The 20,265-nt window shown below is 42.5% G+C and overlaps 1 protein-coding gene across 2 annotated transcripts in view; it reads left to right on the plus strand.

The window, feature by feature from the left end:
• The first annotated feature begins 11,186 nt into the window (after positions 1 to 11,186).
• The window catches only part of SYNE1 (spectrin repeat containing nuclear envelope protein 1), a 528,817-nt gene continuing 519,738 nt past the window's right edge, over positions 11,187 to 20,265 (plus strand). Inside the window, exons 1-3 of one of the 2 annotated variants that reach the window (XM_025384518.1) lie at positions 11,187 to 11,397; positions 11,781 to 11,948; positions 19,480 to 19,766. In XM_025384518.1, the coding sequence (XP_025240303.1) occupies positions 19,700 to 19,766 (67 nt within the window). In that variant the 5' untranslated portion in view covers positions 11,187 to 11,397; positions 11,781 to 11,948; positions 19,480 to 19,699. Of the gene's footprint in view, positions 11,398 to 11,780; positions 11,949 to 19,479; positions 19,767 to 20,265 lie in introns of those variants that run through there. The other variant, XM_025384520.1, reaches the window with a different exon arrangement.

Below are 20,265 nucleotides of genomic sequence, written 5' to 3' on the forward strand. Positions count from 1 at the left end.
ATATGATTATGGTGATATCTCACAAATTTTCCAGCTGGAAATAGATATGGGTAATAAAATAAACCAGGAAGGAGAAACTCACAAGTAAAGATGGTCTTTTCTTTTCAGAGGCTCCTTGAAGTATTTCCAAGTGGTGGATAAAACTGTGTGTACTAGTGAGTTCACTCAGTCACTCTGGAACACTCTTGGTAGGAATCCAGTTAAGAAATTATTTAATCCACATGATCCTCTCCCACTGCAAACCCAGCTATAACCTGATGTCATTACTGGCACAGTTATCTTGTAAACAAAAGCTCAGTTCTAAATAGTATTTGGCAAAGTCATTATGCACAAGTCAGATAGACTGATAGTGGCCTAAAAAAAGCTTAAGATCCAGAAAAAGTTAAGAATCTTTGGGAAAAAAATAAAAATAAGGACAGACAAAAGGTAGATGATATTAATACAGGATGAAGAGCAAAGAAAAGTTGCCAAAATTCCCAAATAATTACACAAATTCAAGGGGAATATGAAAAGCTCTACAACATCTCAGAAGTGGATTATCAGGAGATTTCAGAGCTGTCTACTTATGAGAAACCATTTCAGACATAGAACTGTATATCCAAACAGAGCCAAAAGCACAGTGACATAAGTGTTTTAGAGTAGTTAAAAAAATATGAACCAAAAAGAAAGGATAATATTAAGAGCTGAAGAGAAAAAAATATATTTTTCTATTGCTTTATACCATGAAACATGGGATTATACTAATTGATGACCCATTGAAGATGAGGATGTCTCAGAGATTTGAGCAATCAGTTTCTAATGGGTTTGTTAATAACGTAACTTTATAATTGATGGTATGTAGAATTCCAGAAGGCATAGTGAGATTGGTATGTTCATTCATTTATTTATTCAACAAACATAAATTGTTTTAAATGCTAAGAACATAAGAGTTAACAAATAGACTAAAATAGCTACCCTCATGGAGCTTAAATTTTAGGGACAGACACAAAATAAATTAGAAAAGTAGAATATGTGTGTGTGTGTGTGTATATATATATATATATATGTATACACAAAGTTAGTGCTAACTGCTGCAGGAAAAAAGAAAGTATGGAATGAAGGTAGAATGTTCAAAGAAGAGTGGAGGGTATTTAAAAATTTTATACAGGACATTGAGGAAATTGTTCACTGAGAGGGTAATGCTTCGATTGAAGACATGAAAAAAGTTAGAAGGCCAGACATGTGAATATGAGTAACTTTCAGGATTGAATTTGCCTGCAGAGAGAATATCATAGAAAAAGGTCCTGCAGTGGGAGCTTGCTTGGTAACCTTTAGGAACATCAAGGAATGCAGGCAGCTGCAGGTAAGTGAGTGAAGCGGAGGGTTGCAGTTGGGGCTAGGTAGTTAATGAGGAGATGGGGCAAATCATGTAGGGCTTTCTAGATCATAAGAGGACTTCACTGTAAGTAATATGGAATGCTATTAGAGGGTTTTGAGCAAAGGAGTAACATCATCTGGTTTATGCTATAATAACATTTATGTGACTGTTACATTAAGAGTAGCCTGAAGGCAGCCAGGCACGGACGCTCACATCTGTAATTTAGCTGGCACTTTGCGAGGCTGAGGTGGGTGGATCACGAGGTCAGGAGTTCAAGACCAACCTGGCCAAGATGGTGAAACCGTGTCTCTATTAAAAATACAAAAAATTAGCCGGGCGTGGTGGTGGGCGCCTGTAATCCCAGCTACTCGGGACGCTGAGGCAGAGAATTGCTTGAACCCAGGAAGTGGGGGTTGCAGTGAGCCGAAATCATGCCACTGCATTCCAGCCTGGGCAACAGAGTGAGACTCTGTCTAAAAAAACAAAAGAAAAAGAAAAGGAAAGAGTAGCCTGAAGGCTAGAGATGGTGTCTAGGGTAGTAACAGTGGAGCTGATAAGTAACAGATTTTAGATTCATTATTAGACTTTGTAACCTACAGAAAAGTTTCAAGAGTATTACACAGAACTCCCTGGATGCCTTTCAACCAGATTCATCAGTTCGTTGGCATTTTGCTCCATTTACTTTCTTCATCCATCCTTCTCTATGTTTCATTATATTATGTTTTCTGAACTACTGGAAAGTATGTTAGGGACACCATGCCCTACAATTGCTAAATATTTTAGAGTCTTTTCTAAGAACAAGGACATTCTCTGAATATGTTTAAAAAATAAAATCAACATGTTTGCCAATGGACTGAAGGTGAGCAATGAGAAAAAAGAATTGTCAAGTATGACGCCAAGACTTTAGGCTTGAGCAACTGAAAAGGATGGAAGTTACCATTAAATGATGTGAGGAAGCCAGACAAAGGGGCAAGTTTGGACGAAAAGGTCACAGATTTTGTTTTGAACCAGCTTTATTTGGGATGCTTCTTCAACTTCCCGGGAAGGCAATTGGATATACAAGTCTGGAGTTCAGAAGAAATATCTGGGCGAGATACTGAAATTTGGGAGTTCGTTACATATACATGATATTTAACACCATGGAATTGAATAAAATCCCCTAGGAATTAGTGTAGCTGGGAAATAGAAAAGCACCAAAGATGTAGCTCTTGGTCCCCCAAAATCTAGAAGTTGAGGATATAAGAGGGATGCCGCAAAGGAGACCAAGAATCAGCCAGAAGAGATAAAGTGAGGAAAGAGGTAGGTTCAGAAGCCACGTGAGAAAACTCTCTTGAGAAGGAAAGAGGAAATAACTAAATGCTTCTAATAGGTTAGGATAGGGACAGAGAATAGGAACACTAGGTTTAGCAAAGAAGTCATTGGTAACCTAGCTAAGGTGGCATGCCAGGGGTGAAAGCTGGCCTGTGGTGAGTTCGGAAGCATATGGAAGGAGAGAAATTGCCAACAGTGAGTGTAGACAACTCTTTCAAGAAATTTTTCTTAAAACTAAGGATAGAAATGAAGTAATACATGGAGTTTAGGTAGTGAACAAGAAAGTTTGTTGTTGTTAATATGGGAGGAATAGCATGTTTATGTGCTGATGGGAATCAGCTAGCACGGAGAAAAGAAAGTCATGATGCTGGGAATAGAGAAAAACGTTGTTGACAGGAAGGGATAGATTGAATATATAAGTGGAGGAGGTGGCCTTAGCTAGGAGCTTAAAGAGTTCATTCCTAGCAACAGAAGACAAATTGGAACATATGCAGGCACTGACAACATGTATGCATATGCTAGTGGCAGCTTCTGGAAATTCTCTTTGATTGCTTAAAATAATAAATAGGAAACAAGGTTAATAGCTGAAACTTTAGATATGGGGGAAGATTTAGGGGAAGTCTGGAAAGACAGGAAAAAGTGTGAGATTTGTTTAGGAAAGTGGAAGAGTATATTGATCAGAGAAATAGAGCATTTAGGGGCATTTGATTTAGTGATCATAAAGGCAAAGACCAGCTAGCATAATGTAGTGTTCCCCCAGCCATCTTCAGCAGTGTGGGTGCAGGCACAGAGTAGGCAGAGCTGAATTTAACAAGGGATGTGTGTTAGCCAAGTGAGTATGACAAGGCAAGAGGGACAGAGCTTGAGGATAAATTCAAGAGGTGAGTAGGATGGTTACATGTGGAATTTAAACCATTTTAAAAGGGATGAACATAAAGTGGGAGATAGACAATGAAAAAAATGGCAAAATCAATGGTCACTGAGCGGCCACATATGGTTAATGTGGGTTATGCAGTACATACACCTAAGGGGACCTCTATCAGGTGGGTACCATCCATAACTGGAATTTATGATTCATGTATGCTTTATAATTTTCTGAAAGATGGCACTCAAACATCTTGTTTACCAAAAAGTGATCTTTTACAATAGTTTCCAAAAGACGGAGTTCAAATATCTGCTGGGCACGGTGCCTCATGCCCGTAATCCTAACACTGTGGGAGGCCAAGGTGGGAAGACTGCTTGAGCCCAGGAGTTCAAGACCAGCCTGGGCAACGATGAAACTTCACCTCTGCAAAAAACAAAAACAAAATCAGCCAGGCATGGTGGCAAGCACCTGAAGTCCCAGCTACTCAGAGGCTGAGGTGGGAGGATTGCTTGAGCACAGGCGGTTGAGGCTGCAGTAAGCTGAGATTGCACCACTGCAGTCCAGCCTGGGTAACAGAGTGAGACTCTGCCTCACACACACACACACAAAACAAAAAACAAAAAACAAAAACAAAAAAACTTGAAGAATTCAAACAAAGGCATCCTAAGGGTCATCAGGCCATCAGTGACCCTGACAATGGATGTGAGGCCCTATTAAGTTGAGGGGTTATTGGAATTGGAATGCAACAGAGAGAGTACTGGGAACAAAAGAGTCAGTGATCAGAGAGTAGAGTGTTTCCAGTTGAGATTATCATCACAAATAATTGTTACTGTTAATCATGACAAGGTCAAGACTATGATCATGGGAGTGGGTGGCTAAGTAGAGGAGAGACAAATGGTCTAAGAAGACCAACTCCTGAAGGAAGCATGGGGAGGAAGGGACAAGAACATTTCACTGGGGAATTAATATTTTAAAATTTATTCAGCAATGCTAAAATGTTTCATCTTTTAAAAAGTACTAAAATCTTAACTTTTAAAATTCTAAAACAATATTAATATTAGAGTTATAAGAGATTTAAAAGATTGAACTTATTACAGTAGAATTTCTATACATTTTTCCCCTTCCTTCCTTCCTTCCTTCCTTCCTTCCTTCCTTCCTTCCTTCCTTCCTTCCTTCCTTCCTTCCTTTCGACAGAGTCTTGCTATGTCACCCAGGCTAGAGTACAGAGCACAATCTCGACTCACTGCAACCTCCATTTCATGAATTTAAGCAATTCCCCTGCCTCAGCCTCCTGAGTAGCTGAGATTACGGCCGTGTGCTACCATACCCAGCTAATTTTGGTTTTTTTGTGTGTGTGGTTTCAGTAGAGACAGGGTTTTACCATATTGGCCCACCTGGTCTCGAACTCCTAAACTCAAATGATCCACCCACCTCAGCCTACCAAAGTGCTGGGATGACAGACATGAGCCACCGCGGCTGGCCTAGAATTTCTGTAAATGTTAATTTAGTAAACGTTTGCATTCACCAGTTCCACCCAAGTCTGTGTTTGTACTGGATACTGTTTGGCAAACAACCTTCATTCACACCTCTTTCTGTGCTCTCTCCTGTATCTCTGGAGCTAGAAGTCCAGGCACTACATTTCTCAGGCTCCCTTTCCTGAAGGGTTTGGGTGAAATTTGCATTCTGCCCGTGCTCTCACATGAGATTTGGAAGGCAAAGTGGACACTGAGAAATTCTCCCTCTAGCGGCAACGGCAGCAGTTTTACAGAGGCTGGCTGAACACCCAGCTCCCTCACCAGATCTAGCCTCTGAGCAGGGGTGGCTGTGATGCTGTTGGCGGTTTGCTGCAGTATCTTGACCTCTGGGTGGCAGCAGCAACTTGCCGAACTCTGGATTGCCCTTGCAATGGTGCTACCTGAAAGCTGAAGGCAGCCTGATGATGATCACTTCTCTAGCCTTTCCAACACTCCTTAAGTTGCTTTGATTTTTCTTTAGTGAATCTGGACTGACACAATATTTCATGCCAAGATTGGTTCCAGAGCTTCAAAGATGAGAATCTTGTTGTTTGACCTGGTTGCATTTGCTTACAGTGATGACCTAATTGCCTAATTCTAGTGCAAAATAGAATTATGAGGAGACATGGCATGTGATGGCAAATAGCTCCTTAAATTAACACCTACGGTTGTCAGAAGTGAAGGATCTACTGAAATCAAGAATTGAGGAGACTAAGTTGACCACTGCTCTAGAGTCTGAAAGTAGGAAAGAGAATGAGGAGGACCATGGGGTATGTCATCTACTTACGACTGCACCAGAGACCATAGAAAGAAAATAGCAAGCTGGGAAACTTTACACTTTTGGTTCAAGGCCTGGTCAAGAACTAGAGGACTTCTAGGACCCTTGTAGCCACATTGTTGATATAGCCAAAAATCAGACCTAAAGTCTGCTTCTGCATATTGCAAAATTACAGCCTAAGATAAATTCAAAGACTTGCCAAGTATCTTACGTGACAGTTAAAGTTCTTATTGTGAAGAGTGGGCTATGAGAACTGGAACAGGGGCATTTGGAAGATTTGGGTGAATCTGAGGACTTTGAATGCAAATCCTCCTGAGGCTTACTTGTCAGGAAAATAAGTCCCTCCGTCTTCGTTTGTCCTTTCTCCCTTGTCAACAGACTATTGATTCCACTTGAGGCCATTACCTAACAAGTGATTCCTAGATTTCTGAAAACCAAGCCAGACCCCTACTGACTACATCAAGACCCTGACTGATAAAATGTCCCTTAACCTTTAAAAAGTAAGAGAGCTACTTTGATTGAAGTTTCACTGCACTGTGTGTATGAGTTGGTTTTGAAGAGATTTAAGACTAAGGGAGGGAGGTGGAAGAAGAGAGCCATTTGCTGAGTTGCACATGTGTTCATTTGAATAAAGATACACTGGTAGACACTGGGGCCACTGCTTTTGACAAATCCACAACATATTTTAATTATGGCCATTTTTTAATAGTATCAACACAGTTACATAAAGTAGAAATGACAGAAATAGAAATGATTATTCAGGTCAGGCACAGTGGCTCAGCCTGTAATCCCAGCACTTTGGGAGGCCAAGGAGGGCAGATCACCTGAGGTCAAGAGTTCGAGACCAGCCTGGCTAACATGGTGAAACCCCGTTTCTACTAAAAGATACAAAAAATTAGCGAGGTGTGGTGGCACATGCCTGTAATCCCAGCTACTCAGGAGGCTGAGGCAGGAGAATCGCTTGAACCCGGGAGGCAGAGGTTGCAGTGAGCTGAGATTGCACCGTTGCACTCCAGTTTGGGCAACAAGAGTGAAACTCCATTTCAAAAAAACAAAAAAGGAAAGAAAGAAATGATTATTCTCTGATTTCATATGGGCACAATGTCTTGTATTTTACAAATGTATAGAACACCATGATGCAGGCATTGGGATAAAGCTGGGCTGAAGGCAATCTGCAATTGTTGCTATCTTTGGTACCTCTTGCTAATGCAGAGAGGGGACCTTGGGGACCCATCTTCTGTAATATATAAGAAGAAGATTTTTGTAAAGTGAAATAGAATGAAAAGACGGATGAGGAGGACAGGCCCTGGGCCTGGTGGAGGAGGAAGTCAGGTTGCTGTCCTGGCAGTTGTCTCTCAGCCTATGATGGCCCTCGTATTATATTTTGTTGCTCTCAGGATCTGGTGTCCTAGCTTTATTAGGCAATTGTGAAGTGAAATGGAGAGTGATTGTTTTCCTTTATTTGCCAACTTCAGAAACATCTAGACTAATAGTAATAATAACTAGAACCATAATAATGATGCTAATTATATCTTTCATTTATTGACCACATACCAGGCACTGAAGCACTAAGTGCTTTTCAGGCATTAGCTCACTTAGTCCCCACAACAGCTCTACGAATGAGATACTATTAGAATCCTGAATTGCAGGTTTATAAACCTGAATTCATGAGAGGTTAAATTCCTACCTAAAAATCACATAGGCAGTCAATGGTAAAGCTGGGACTCAAATCCAGGCCTTTCTTGCTTTAAAACCCAAGACTTTAACCGTTACACTCTTCTAAATCCCTTTTGACACGTCTTAGTCTGTTCGGGCTGCTATAACGTAATACTATAGTACAGGTGGCTTATCAACAACAGACACTTATTACTCACAGTTCTGGAGGCTTTAAGTCCAGGATTAGTCACCTTCAAATTCAGTGTCTGGTGAGAGCCCACTTCCTGGTTGATAGATGGCTGTCTTCTTGATGTATTCTCACATGGTGGAAGGGGCAAGGACCTCTCCAGGTTCCTTTTATTAGGACACTAATTCTATGCATAAGGGTTCTACCCCTGTGACCTAATCGCCTCCCAAAGGCCACACTTCCTAATACCATTGCATTGGGGATAGGTTTCAACACATGAATTTGGGGATGGGGGGTACATACATATTCAGTCTGTAGCACAACATGGCCTTATGCCCTGTAAGTTTTATCTATTAAGTATCTCTCAAATCTGTCTACATTTTCCCACCACCATCACTCTAATAATAAATACCATGGTCTTTTCTAAAGGATTACTGCACCACCTTCCTAACTAGTCCGTGGTTATTGATTCTGGCTCCACTTCTAATCTGTTTTTCACATTTTAGCCAAAGAGAAAATTTTAAAACATAAATCTAATCATGTTGCACCGAGAACAGTTTAATGACTTCATGTAAAGGACCATCCCTTTGGGGCAGTTTTTAAGACTGGCATAGTCTGCCCTTGGCTCTGTTTCCAGCTGCACTGGGCCCACCATTCCCTAAACCTCCTGGCCCCTCCCTTGCTTTTTCTTCTGCAGCCTCATTAAGCTTCCTCAGTTCTTGCAATGGACCATGTGCTTTTCTTCCATAGAGCCTCTGCATATGCTGTTCCCTCTGTCTGGAGCGCTCTCCCAATTCCCCACCTGCCCACGTTCACCTAGTTCCTGCACCTCACTGTTTAGATGTCACTCCCTTAGCAAAGCCTTTCTAATTCCAGAAATAAATTAATTCCCCTCCTTTTATTTTTTATTTTTATTTTACTTTTTTTGACCGAGTCTTGCTCTGTCGTCCAGGGTGAAGTGCAGTGGCACAATCTCGGCTCACTGCAACCTTCACTTCCCAGGTTCAAGCAATTCTCCTGCCTCAGCCTCCTGAGTAGCTGGGATTATAGGTGCCTGCAACCATGCTGGCCAAGTTTTTTTTTTTTTTGACAGAGTCTCAGTCTGTCGCCAGGCTAGAGTGCAGTGGAGCAATCTTGGCTCACTGCAACCTCTGCCTCCCAGCTCCAAGTGTTTCTCCTGCCTCAGCCTCCTGAGTAGCTGGGACTACAGGCATGCGCCACCATGCCCAACTAATTTTTTGTATTTTTAGTAGAGACAGGGTTTCACCATGCTGGCCAGGATGGTCTCTTGACCTTGTGATCCGCCTGCCTTTGCCTCCCAAAGTGCTAAGATTACATGTATGAGCCACCGTGCCTGGTAGTTTTTGTATTTTTAGTAGAGATGGGGTTTCACCATGTTGGCCAGGCTGGTCTCAAACTGCTATTCTCAAGTGATCTGTCTTCCTTGGCCTCCCAAAGTGCTGGGATTACAGGTGTGAGCCACTGTGCCTGACCAATTCCCATTCTTGAAAGCTCTCACAGCAACATTTGCCTTTGTTTGGAGAATGGGGTTTTACAAGTATTTGTGTGGTTCTCTCATGAATGTCTGGCTTTCCCCCATCATACTGTAAGCTCCGTGAAGGCAAGAACCAGGTCAGAGTTTGCTTACCATGGTAGCCCCAGCACTTAGGACAATATTTGTTATGTGGTAAGCGTTCAAGCAATAGTTGTTCAATAAATGGAGCTACAATACCCTTCCCTGGGGTGTGGGAAACTAACAAGCCCTTTGCAAAAGTCTAAAATGTGCTTAGTCCTTTTACAGAGGATAAAGTTTAGCTGAGAACGGGCGTTCAGCTGCATAGGGAACCAATGCCAGCACGACAGCTCTATGCTTCTGTCTGTCTCAGCCTGTGAAAACAGAGATTAGGCCTCGTAGAGGAGTTTTAGTGGGTGGAAGCAATATTTCAGGCTTGTGTTTTAAGTGGCTCACTTCTCAAGTAAGTAAACCCAAAGAAAGTAGTTGCTTAACATGTAGAATAGCAAGTTGGTGGCCTGGCGCAGTGGCTCACACCTGTAATCCCAGCACTTTGGGAGGCCGAGCCGGATGGGTTACCTGAGGTTGGAAGTTCGAGACCAGCCTGACCAACATGAAGGAACCCCATCTCTACTAAAAATACAAAATTAGCCAAGTGTGGTGACGCATCCCTGTAATCTCAGCTACTCGGGAGGCTGAGGCAGGATAATCGCTTGAACCCGGGAGGCAGAGGTTGCAGTGAGCCAAGATCGCACCATTGCACCCCAGCCTGGGGAACAGGAGCGACACTCCATCTCAAAAAAAAAAAAAAAAAAAAAGAATAGCAAAGTTGGTACAGTAACTTTCTACCTCTCTTCAAAAGGCAGCAGGGTGGATTGGTCCTATGAAGGTGGGGATTGAGAGGACGAGCTGAGCCATTCTGATCTGTTTCTTCTGAGTGGGAAGCCTGGAATTCTGGACCCCATTTTGTGGCCACTGCACACAGAGTGCTGACCTGGAATAATTATGCTCTGGTGGTCGTCTCCACAAGGGGCTCTGGGCACGCCTCAGGATTGTTGCCCTCAGGCAGAGGCAGGGCATGCATTGAGACTGATCCCAAACACCCCTCCTCCAGGCCCAACTTCTGGATGCAGCAAGTTCTGCAATTAGAGATCCATTATTTGGTCTCTCTTTCCCTCTAAAAAAAAAAAAAAATTAAGTCAACACAAAGAAGAGGAACACATCAGATTGATGTATCAGATTTGTTCCATCAGGTTTGTTTCAGATGTTATTATTTTGACGCGATCCAGAAGGAGAATTTGAAGAAAATGGAAAGCTAGGCAGTGGGAATGTTGGCAGCAGGTAAGGGAAAGGTAGACAGCAAAGAGAAACTTCATCTACTTTATAAACTGCTCCTTCCATTCAGCAAATTTAGAGGATAAAAGACTGTTTTGTTCAGATTGGAGATTCAAGGGGGGAATTATTACTTTTAAGATTATTGCAACATAGCTTCAATTGTTGTAGCTGCAATCGCCCTGTTGGGCTTGGACTTTACTGTTGTTGAAGAGAGACTGTGTTTGATTTTGCTTGGATACCATAAAATCACAACAAAATAAATTCTCCTGCATGCTACCAGGCAACACCAAGATCTCTTACACCACGAGAAGGACTGGTGGCCAAAGATGCAAATGGCTCTGCAATGTACAGGGTGCATACAGTGCATCTGAAGAACCTAAAAGTGATTTTTAGCATAATCTTAATAAACAGTCAAGAATTAAAGATGTCAAGCGCTTTCTCAAGAAGTTTAAACTTTATAAATAACATTTAAAAAAATCTATAAAGCCTGACCAGTCTTCCTCAAATTAAGTTATTTCCTACTGACTTGGCAGCCAAAACGGTTTAGGATCTTTTGGAAGTTGATGAAAAAGGAGTCGGCGGATTTTGCTCTTTGCTCTGCATCACGCCCTTCCTGGGACCATTAGGGAACCTCCCAGGCTTTCAGGATAGGTTCCGCTCAGAAAGGTCACCCGGGCAATGGAAACCCCGGGCAAAAGTTAGCTGGCAGGACAGCGCAGCTCCTCCAGGCAGCGGAGGCAGCGCGTCCCGGCTCTCAGGGACATTTCCTTCTCACCCCGACCCCCGGGAGGTGGTCCCGGTATAAAGGCTCGCTGAGAGGGTGGGTCACAGCACAGCTTTGCAGCTGCGGAGAAACGCCCAAGGCCGTGTATCTCCAGGAGGTAGGGAAGCCTGCGAGCCTCCGGGTCCCCGCCCCCAGCTTTCCACGCACCGGCGCATCCCGGAGACGGGCGCTGGGCTCGGGGCACGGAGCCGGGGAGGGGGTGTGGCGGACCAGGGCGGTGCAGGGACCCTGCCCAGAGGCCCAACCGGCCTGGCCGACCTTCCTTCCCGACAGGAGCGGTAGCTGCGAGGTGGGGAAGGCGGGGGGGAGGCCTCACCCCACAGCGTGCAGCCGGGAGGAGGAACCGGTCGCGGAGGGCGGGGAGCCGGGCTGAGCAGCCCGGCGCGGGAGTGAGTGTGGGCGAGCCAGCCAGGGTGAGAGCGGGCGCCGGGCCGCGGCCGCCGGCCGCAGCGGGCTGAGATTGTTGTCCTCTGTCACCAGGGCGGCTGGGCTCCCGCAATCCTGCACACCGCGCCCGATCCCGGCGACAGGGCGGGCGGACAGCAGCGCATCCCCGGGGTCCCGCCGAGCCTGGGCGCAGCGAGCCGGGAGGAGGCGTTCGCTTGCATCGCCTCGCTGCTGGGAAACTGAACGAGGCCGAGAGACAAGGTAAAAGGAAAGACAGAGACTGGGAGACAGGGAGAGACAGAGACAGGGAGAGGAGAGAGAGGTGCAAGACGAACACATTGCAGACAAATTGTCAGCAAGTTTGTGCCTGCACGCTGGGGCTCTGCGTGCTTGATGGGAGGGGGTGGTAGCAGTGATGTGTGTACGTGTGCGATACTCATAGATAAGGAGACTAGGAGGTTGGGGAGCCTCTTTGCATCTCGTACGTAGATGTCCCTATTAATATCCCCCTCTCTGAGTTGTCATTTCCGCTTGTGGCACGTTCCCTGGGCTCCAATGGTGCAGAAGCAAAAGGCAGCCACCCTCTTATTGTGATGGTCGGTACTGTTGCTACTATCAGATGGGAGAGGTAGGGCGTTGAACAGATTCTAGGAGCCTCCCTTCCTCCACCCCCTGACTATTTTTGGAAGGGCTGGGGGGAGGGAAATGGCTTGAAGGCTGCGCGGAGGCCCGGGAGCGTCAGACTCCAGCGGCGCTGTCATGGTGCAGTTGTTTCCCGGCAGAGCCTGCATTGGAGGGCAAGATAACTTTCATCTCCTCTTTGAAAGATAACGTTTCACATAGAGATCTTGCATTGCTGGCGGAGGAGTTCTGGGAAATGGTGGTGCACAGGCGGCCAGGTGCATCGCAACGGGCAGGCATCCGTGCAAAACGAAGCAGCCATCAGCCGCACAGGAAGGAAAGCCCCTTGGGAAGGGAGGCTGGGTGTGCTGACTGGGATCCCAGGCTTTGGATGCTGGAAGTTCTGCCCCCTTCCGTAAATAGAGTCAGGTCCAGCCCAGAGGAAAATATCAGCAATGAAGCCTTAGCATCCCAGAATGTTCACTTCTGAGCTTTTCTTTTTGGGGTGGAAAACTTGTATCTGAAATGTTCCTGTGAATGTTAAGAAAGTTAAAAATTAATTATTTTTCTCTTCTTTAATGCCCATCCATTTTTCGTCTTGATCTGAGAATGACTTTCCTCCCAAAGACACATTCATATACAGAAGCCAGACCTATGCAAGAGAAAGTATAATAATTTTCAATGAGGCAAAGGTCATTAATATGACCTACATCTTCATAAAATGCAGATTTAATCACAAGTCATGACGATTGTTCTTTGAGAGGCTTTTTATTCCCCATGGTGAAAAAGATTTGTAATATGGATAAAAAGTACCTGACATCACCAGAACAGTGTGACAAAATACATATCTATTTTTTCTTGTCTGTTGATCACTTTGTGGCAGATTTAGAACAAAATGTGAGAGATCTATACTAACTTAGTATGTTTCATGCTGAAGATTAAGAAACAGCTTCAGACTGACCCAGATAATAATATTTGCTAGGCTTTGAAAATATTTGCCTAGCTCTTATTTTATAGACTCATTTTCATCTTTGTGAACTAATGTTTTTCACAAACTGGTTTTCTTCTGTCCTCGTTGACCTCATTTAAGAACTCTTTTTTTACTTGATTCCTTCCTGCCGGGGAGTGGGGATTGGAAAAAGCTAGTTTGCCATTTAAAAATGTTCAAGAATTGTTTGGTGCTGCACTGGGCCTACTTTCTGATAACTATGCTGCGCACACAGCATCTTGGAAATGAAAGGAGGCGTGACTGTCACAGGATGTTGGAAGCCCATAACTGGGCAAGGTTGGTGGCATTTTCACAACTCCAGCTCTAGCTACTGCAGCCACACCCTGTGGTCTGAATGTGACAGGCATGCAGGGCCCAAACACCTCTGCAGGGTTCTCTGTGTGTCTGCTCTTAAATGTGTACTTCCTTGTGGTCTGATCTAAGGAGAACTAATGTTTGGCAAGGCATGCAATGTATCTTCTAGCAAGGGATGGAAAGAAGGTTGCAGATGTCTTTGGGTGTAATTTATACTTTAGGCTTACAATAAACAAAATTTAATTATGACACTGAATATCTTTCATGCTGATCTGCTATACACTTTGTCTTTTGCTTACTTGTTCATGTTCTTCTAGGGAAAAGATCATTTCTTATTGTTACTCTGTGTAATTCATACTAGTGAATAAGAAACAGCATTGTTCCCTGATAACCTGCACACATATATTAGTAGTATACTTATATTAACTCAAAGATGTCCCTGTTCTTCTCTACCTTTCAGCCATCTTAGTGTTCATTAATTGGTACCATTATTAATGGGTGAATAGAAAAAAAAAATTACATTTAAAATTAAACAGCACGTGAACTCTCTTCAGCAAAAGACTTGAATAGAAGGGAAACTGAAATTTATTCATGACTTTAAGAATTTTATTCAATAGTGGGCTTCAATATTAGTGCTATTCTTATACATGTTTAGACATTTAATTAAGTAATGTCTGTGCTTCCTTCTGTTGTGAATCTGTTTATGTATTTATGTTCTCAGTTCATTTTCTTTTTGGTTAGAAATGAGCCACGTTGTCTCTGGTTGTCGCAGGGTTTGAAATTTTCTGCAGTAGTTTCCTAATACCTAGAAATTCAGTCGCATTGCTTATATATATTCTTGTGGCTTAGTAGTATTTCTTCAGTGCTTTTCTTAGTGTATTCCTTTTTAGTAACACAAACAAGAAACTGATTCAAGAGCCAATGTCCATTCTGCCAAGAGACAGAAAAAATTGAGTTGTGGTATTTCACAACTGTGCTTTTTCACAGAGTAATGTTGAGAAGAGTATGTCTTTCAGCTGGGAGCATCCCAAATAGCAGATAGTCTAAATTCCCTCTGTGTCCTGAATTTTAAAAAATGCAGCAGATGGTTATTGATTGGGTGGGTGGTTTTTTTTGTTTGTTTGCTTCCATAGTAGCCTGGACTTTTCCATTACAATACTTGCCCTCCTTTATTGTAACGCTGTTTATATCATCTTCCTCTACCGGCACATAAGTTGTAAGAGGGGCTTGTTTCTCCTGTTGACTGCTGTTTACTCAGTACCGTGGTCCCTTACAAATAGCTACTCAATACATATTTATCGTGAGATAATAAATACAGGAGTCTTACCTTTCTGCTAATTATGAGGTGGATGTATTTAGCTGCATCATAATCTTAGTTCCTTCCCCTGGAAAAATTTGGAGATGGTGCAGGGACTATTTATTGGTATACAGCCCATCAGTGTCCACCAAATTCTCCCATTCCATCCCAATGCCTAGCTTCACTCTTCATTCCCTCTCCTTCGTGCCCCCGCAGTATCCTGCACCTATTAAAACTGTTTTATTGATCTTGGGAATAGTGAGTTCATTGATGTTCTGGATCTGCCTCTGGTGTTCTGGTTCTGTCGTGTCCATGGCCAGAACACTGCTACATAAACAGTCAGCTGGAGGATCTCATGACCTTGTACCAGCCGTTGTTTTAGCTGTGCCTTGTGCTGCCATTGGTTTTGGAACTGAAGAGCACACTTGGGAGTACCTCTGCATTTTAGGGTCATCTCTCATATTGCAGGTGGAGAAACTGGGACCAGGGGAAGGAAAATGGAAACTAGTATTTGCAGAAACTCTGCTACATGCCAATCAATCTGCTGGAAACATGACATACTTATTTTTTAAAAAATAAATTTAAGCAGGATAAAATTAAACCTAATTTGGCGTAAGTATACCTCATTTTACAGATGAAGAAAGAAGGACTCAGAGAAGCTCACTTTTCTTAAACCTGCATGCACAGCAAGAGAGAGAATTAAGATTCAGCTCCAGGTCTTTCTTAGTCCAAAGTCTGCGCATTTCCTGGTGCCAAACTCTCCTCCAATAGGTAGTTGTTGAGGACCTTCATACACAGAACCAGCTCAAAATCACCCAACTAGCTGGGATAAAGTTTAGCCTAGAACTGATATTTCCTAATTCCCAGTCTCCTTTTACTAGCTTCTTTTTATTAACATCATTTTAAATTTCTTATCAAATCATGTAATAAGACAAAGTGTTAGTAAAAAGCAAGAAAATCATGATTTCACAATATAGGAAATATGTGTACATGTGAATGATGAAAGCAAAATGTTTAATGTCTGAAAAAGGAAGGATATTGCATCCACTTTTTTTTGCATTGAAGAGGAAGAGGTTTTGTAGGGATTTTCTCATAGATGTAAAGTATTATGAACTTGATTCAATGAAACAAAAAATATATATCAGAGGCCTAGGATGTGGTCAGGGATATACTTGGTGTCAATGAATGAGATTTTGCAATGTTATAGCCTCTATACCAGTGAAATGTTCACAGTTTGTTTAGAGTGAGGTAAGACTAACAGTAGTGAAAGGTAGAAGCCAAATTGTACCTATGATAGTGTGGATTACTAGTGTTAGAGGCCTCAGTGGAAAATAATGGTGAATGTTGGTTGGTGTGTTTACGAAAATCTTCAAGTGGTATGCGGATCCTGGGTTAGGTATTTAGATTTGTTCAGCTGAAAGTGTTCTTCAGAGGGGTGATGTGAAGGGGCAATGAAGAAATTGCTCCTGAGTTGTTCCAAGATATGAAGCATGAAGGGGAGAGTGTTTGGCTGTAAAACTTATACAGCCCCTCTGCTGCTGTTCTCAGTTAATGGCATCCCCAATCCTGAGAGTCATCTGAGACTCCTCAGATATACACCCTGGAAATCCCACCTATACCCACCCCCACCTCGGGTGACCAGTCACCAAGTCTTACAAATTCTGCTCCCTAAAACTGTGTTATATTTGATTCTGCACTCACTCTGCTCCCCTCTGTCTGATTTCCGTCTTCTGTCATCTTCCACCTGGATTCCTGAGATACCTTCCCAACTGATCTTTCTGGATCTTCCAGTTTTGTCCTTCTCGAATACACCTTTTAAAAAACCATAGCTAGAATAATCCCAGTTATACCTTCTCACTTCCAGCTTAAAATCTCTCAGTGGCTTCCAGTTGCCTGCTAGGGAGCCAGAACCAAACTTCTGAGCATAGCACTCAGGGCCCTCTGCCATCCGGACACCACCTCACTCTCCACCCTCTTTTTCCAGAATGTCACCTTGTAGAGTTTCTCAGTGTCTGACTGGTGGTAGTTCCATGTCCCACTCATGCTGTTACTCATGCCCAGGCCTTTGCTCAAGCTCTTCACCCTGCCCAGGATGTGTCTTTCATATGTTTCACCTGAGTGACTAACCCATTTACCGAGACTCAGCTCGGGTGTCTGCTCCTTGCCAAGGACACCTTTCCAGAACACCCACACTGGCATGCCGCCATCCTCTGTATCCTCGCATCTTGGTATTTGCACTTAGCCCTGGTATTTTTATATTATCTTTTCTATGTTTTATCTCCCACTGTGTCCTAAGCTCCTCAAAAATAGTCTCTGTGTCACATCCACCTTAGTAATCCCAGCATTGAGCTCTGGCACTCTGAATGTGTTAGTTATGCTGTGAAAGTAAAACTGGATGAATAGTGGGCACATGCAGGGAAATTCTGAGTTTAATGTAATGAGAGAGAGAGAGAGAGAGAGAGAGGGCGTGCACAATATTTCAGGATTAATCTACCAAGCTATGTGAATGTGAATTAGAAGAGGATAGAGGCAGAGTGATTTCTGTTGCAATGATTTACTGAAATCCCTTTTAATTCCATAATTCTTGATTGAAGATGGGGACTGTGTGTTAATCATCTGTGAGCTCCAGTGCTGAGCCCAGCTTGGAGTGGGGTATCCGAAATGAAATGAATGTCTTTGATATACATGCAGATACATGATATAGATAATAGAGTGTTTGATTGATTGATTGATTTCAGAAAGTTTTATTTTTGCATTTGAAAACCTAACTTCCTAACAGCTTAGGGGAGCCATTTTTAAGGTCCTTCAGGCACTATTCACCATCTATTATTCTCCCAAATTAAGACAGCTTTTGTATGTGGGCAGGTGGAATATTTTTCCCCAGGAGATACAGGCTGCTAATGGGCACACAATTCCAGCAGGGCTGTAGGTATGTATGTGACAGCCCAGCCACAAGTAATTATTTCTCCACGAAGACTCACTTGGAGAGTCACCCACTGAGAAGTACCTCTCTAGCCTATAAGACACCAAGTATTGGGTCCTACTTCTAGTAAATACTCCTTTCAAGTAGCCAAGAGAAGTTTGCCTCTGTCTTCCTACCAATGACTGCCGTTCACTGCATCACTGTCCCGTGTCTTGCTTAGTAATTGCTTTCTTGCTCCAGTACATCCTTCTGATGCATTGCACTTGGAGCAGCAGCAGTGTGCAAAGGTTTACATCCCTTTTTTTTTTTTTAAGATAATAGGCTAAAGAGCATATTACTAGCTTTGCATTCATACATTCTGACCAGATACCAATATATAATAGTATTAGCAATGCCATTTTAAAATAAATTGTAATTCATAATTTCACTCTATTACTTAAGAAATCCTTCATGAGCAGAGCTCTTTTATGGACTATAATCCAAGTTATAATATAATTTTTATAGCACTCACAGACTCCTCTCATTTTCTTTTTTCCTTCAGGAAAGTGGACCATCTCACATGTATGAGCTTTCTTTAGGAGCTTTGCTTTTGCCATTCTCCCCTTCTTCCCCTCTTCCCCTATTCCTTTTTTTAACTTTCATCATCATAACCTAGAAATGCAATGGGGACTGTGGCCCGGTATGGTGGCTCACGCTTGTAATCCCAGTACTTTGGGAGGCCAAGGCGGGCAGATCACGAGGTCAGGAGATCGAGACCATCCTGGCTAACATGGTGAAACCCCGTCTCAACTGAAAATACAAAAAATTAGCGGGTGTGGTGGCAGGCACCTGTAGTCCCAGCTACTCAGGAGGCTGAGGCAGGAGAATCGCTTGAACCCGGGAAGTGGAGGTTGCAGTGAGCTGAGATCACATCACTGCGCCCCAGTCTGGATGATAGAGTGAGACTGTCCCAAAAAAAAACAAAAACAAAAACAAAAACAGAAACAAAAAAGTCTTAACCAACACAGATAATTTAGAAGGAAAATGTCCACTCTGCTTAGCTCACCCCACCCCTAGCCTTACAACTTTTGAGTCTTTACACCTAGGGAGGAGAAAAACTAAATCAGACCCATTTGGCTTCTAAAATTGCAGTACTTGAAACTCAAATTTTTAGAATGAAATGGTTTTTACATTTATGCTGTTTTAATTCATCAAATTGGTATGGGAAACTAGGATTTGGTCCTATTCCTGGAAAGTGTACAACACAACAGAGCAAAACATGTGCAAAGCAGGCTAAATTAGCAGATAAGAGAATCCGTGCATATTGAAAACTACAATGGAGTGTTTTCAGTATAAGGCAAGCCACTTCATAGATCAATGGAAAAACTTTAGAGTTTAAAAAGAAAACATAGAATGAAAGTGAACGTTTCTTCTTTTAGCAACCCAATTTTATTTTATATATCTCATTTATGTATTTATTTTATCAAATATCATGGGAATTCCTAACATTTGCACAGTACTTTATAGTTTATAAGTGCTTTTCACTAAGTTGTTTTACTTGATAATAGACCAGGCATTCAAATTAAATAGAAATATTTCTCCTTTTAGCACTGTGGTGACCTTTGTAGATTGTTTTTTTATGTTGTACCTTTTCTTTTATGTTTTTCAGGTTCTTCAGTTGATTTAAAAGGACAGTGTTAAAACGAAAGAAGAAAAAGCAGTTCAGTCTTTGGGAGAGCTGCCTCCTTGTTGACTGCTGCAAATGCCTGGAATTCATTAATGAAGGATTAGATCTAGAAAAGTCCAAGCATGTTTTCCAGAGTGGTGTAGCCCTGTGCTGCCTCCAGTGAAGAGTCTCTTGGTGTTGGCTTCGTGCTTCTGGAGGGACCATGGCAACCTCCAGAGGGGCCTCCCGGTGTCCTCGGGATATCGCCAATGTGATGCAGAGGCTGCAAGGTAAGGGGAAGAAATTTCAGGGTTAAAAATAATTCAAATACCGTCTTAACCCACAATCAGTTAAATTTTGTTTGGGGTTTTACTCAATTTCATGGAACTATAGCCCAGAATGGGATGGATGTCTTTTATTCCAGTGTTTTCAAATAGGGGCATGCTGTCTTCAGATGCTATCTTCATTACATAGAAGGAAAAGATAAAAATACAGCTTTTTTTTTTTTTTTTTTTTTTTGTAATTTTGTGTCTGCATTAGCATGTCTTACATGTTATTCATTGTCCAGTTGGGAATTAAGAGTTATTGCCAAATGTACTGCTGCTGTCATTCAATAATACCAGTGACAATACGTTCCCCAATTGTCTTGATAGATTACAGACAAGTTGTGGACATATAACTATATGCTATTGTCAAATAAGTGAACCAGTGGCATTTCCCAACTAGAAGACCCTTGGATATTTAGAAATATATATATATCTATATATTTTTTTTTTTTTTTTTTTTTTT

This window comes from Theropithecus gelada, chromosome 4 (assembly GCF_003255815.1).
Source record: "Theropithecus gelada isolate Dixy chromosome 4, Tgel_1.0, whole genome shotgun sequence".
NCBI lineage: Eukaryota > Metazoa > Chordata > Mammalia > Primates > Cercopithecidae > Theropithecus > Theropithecus gelada.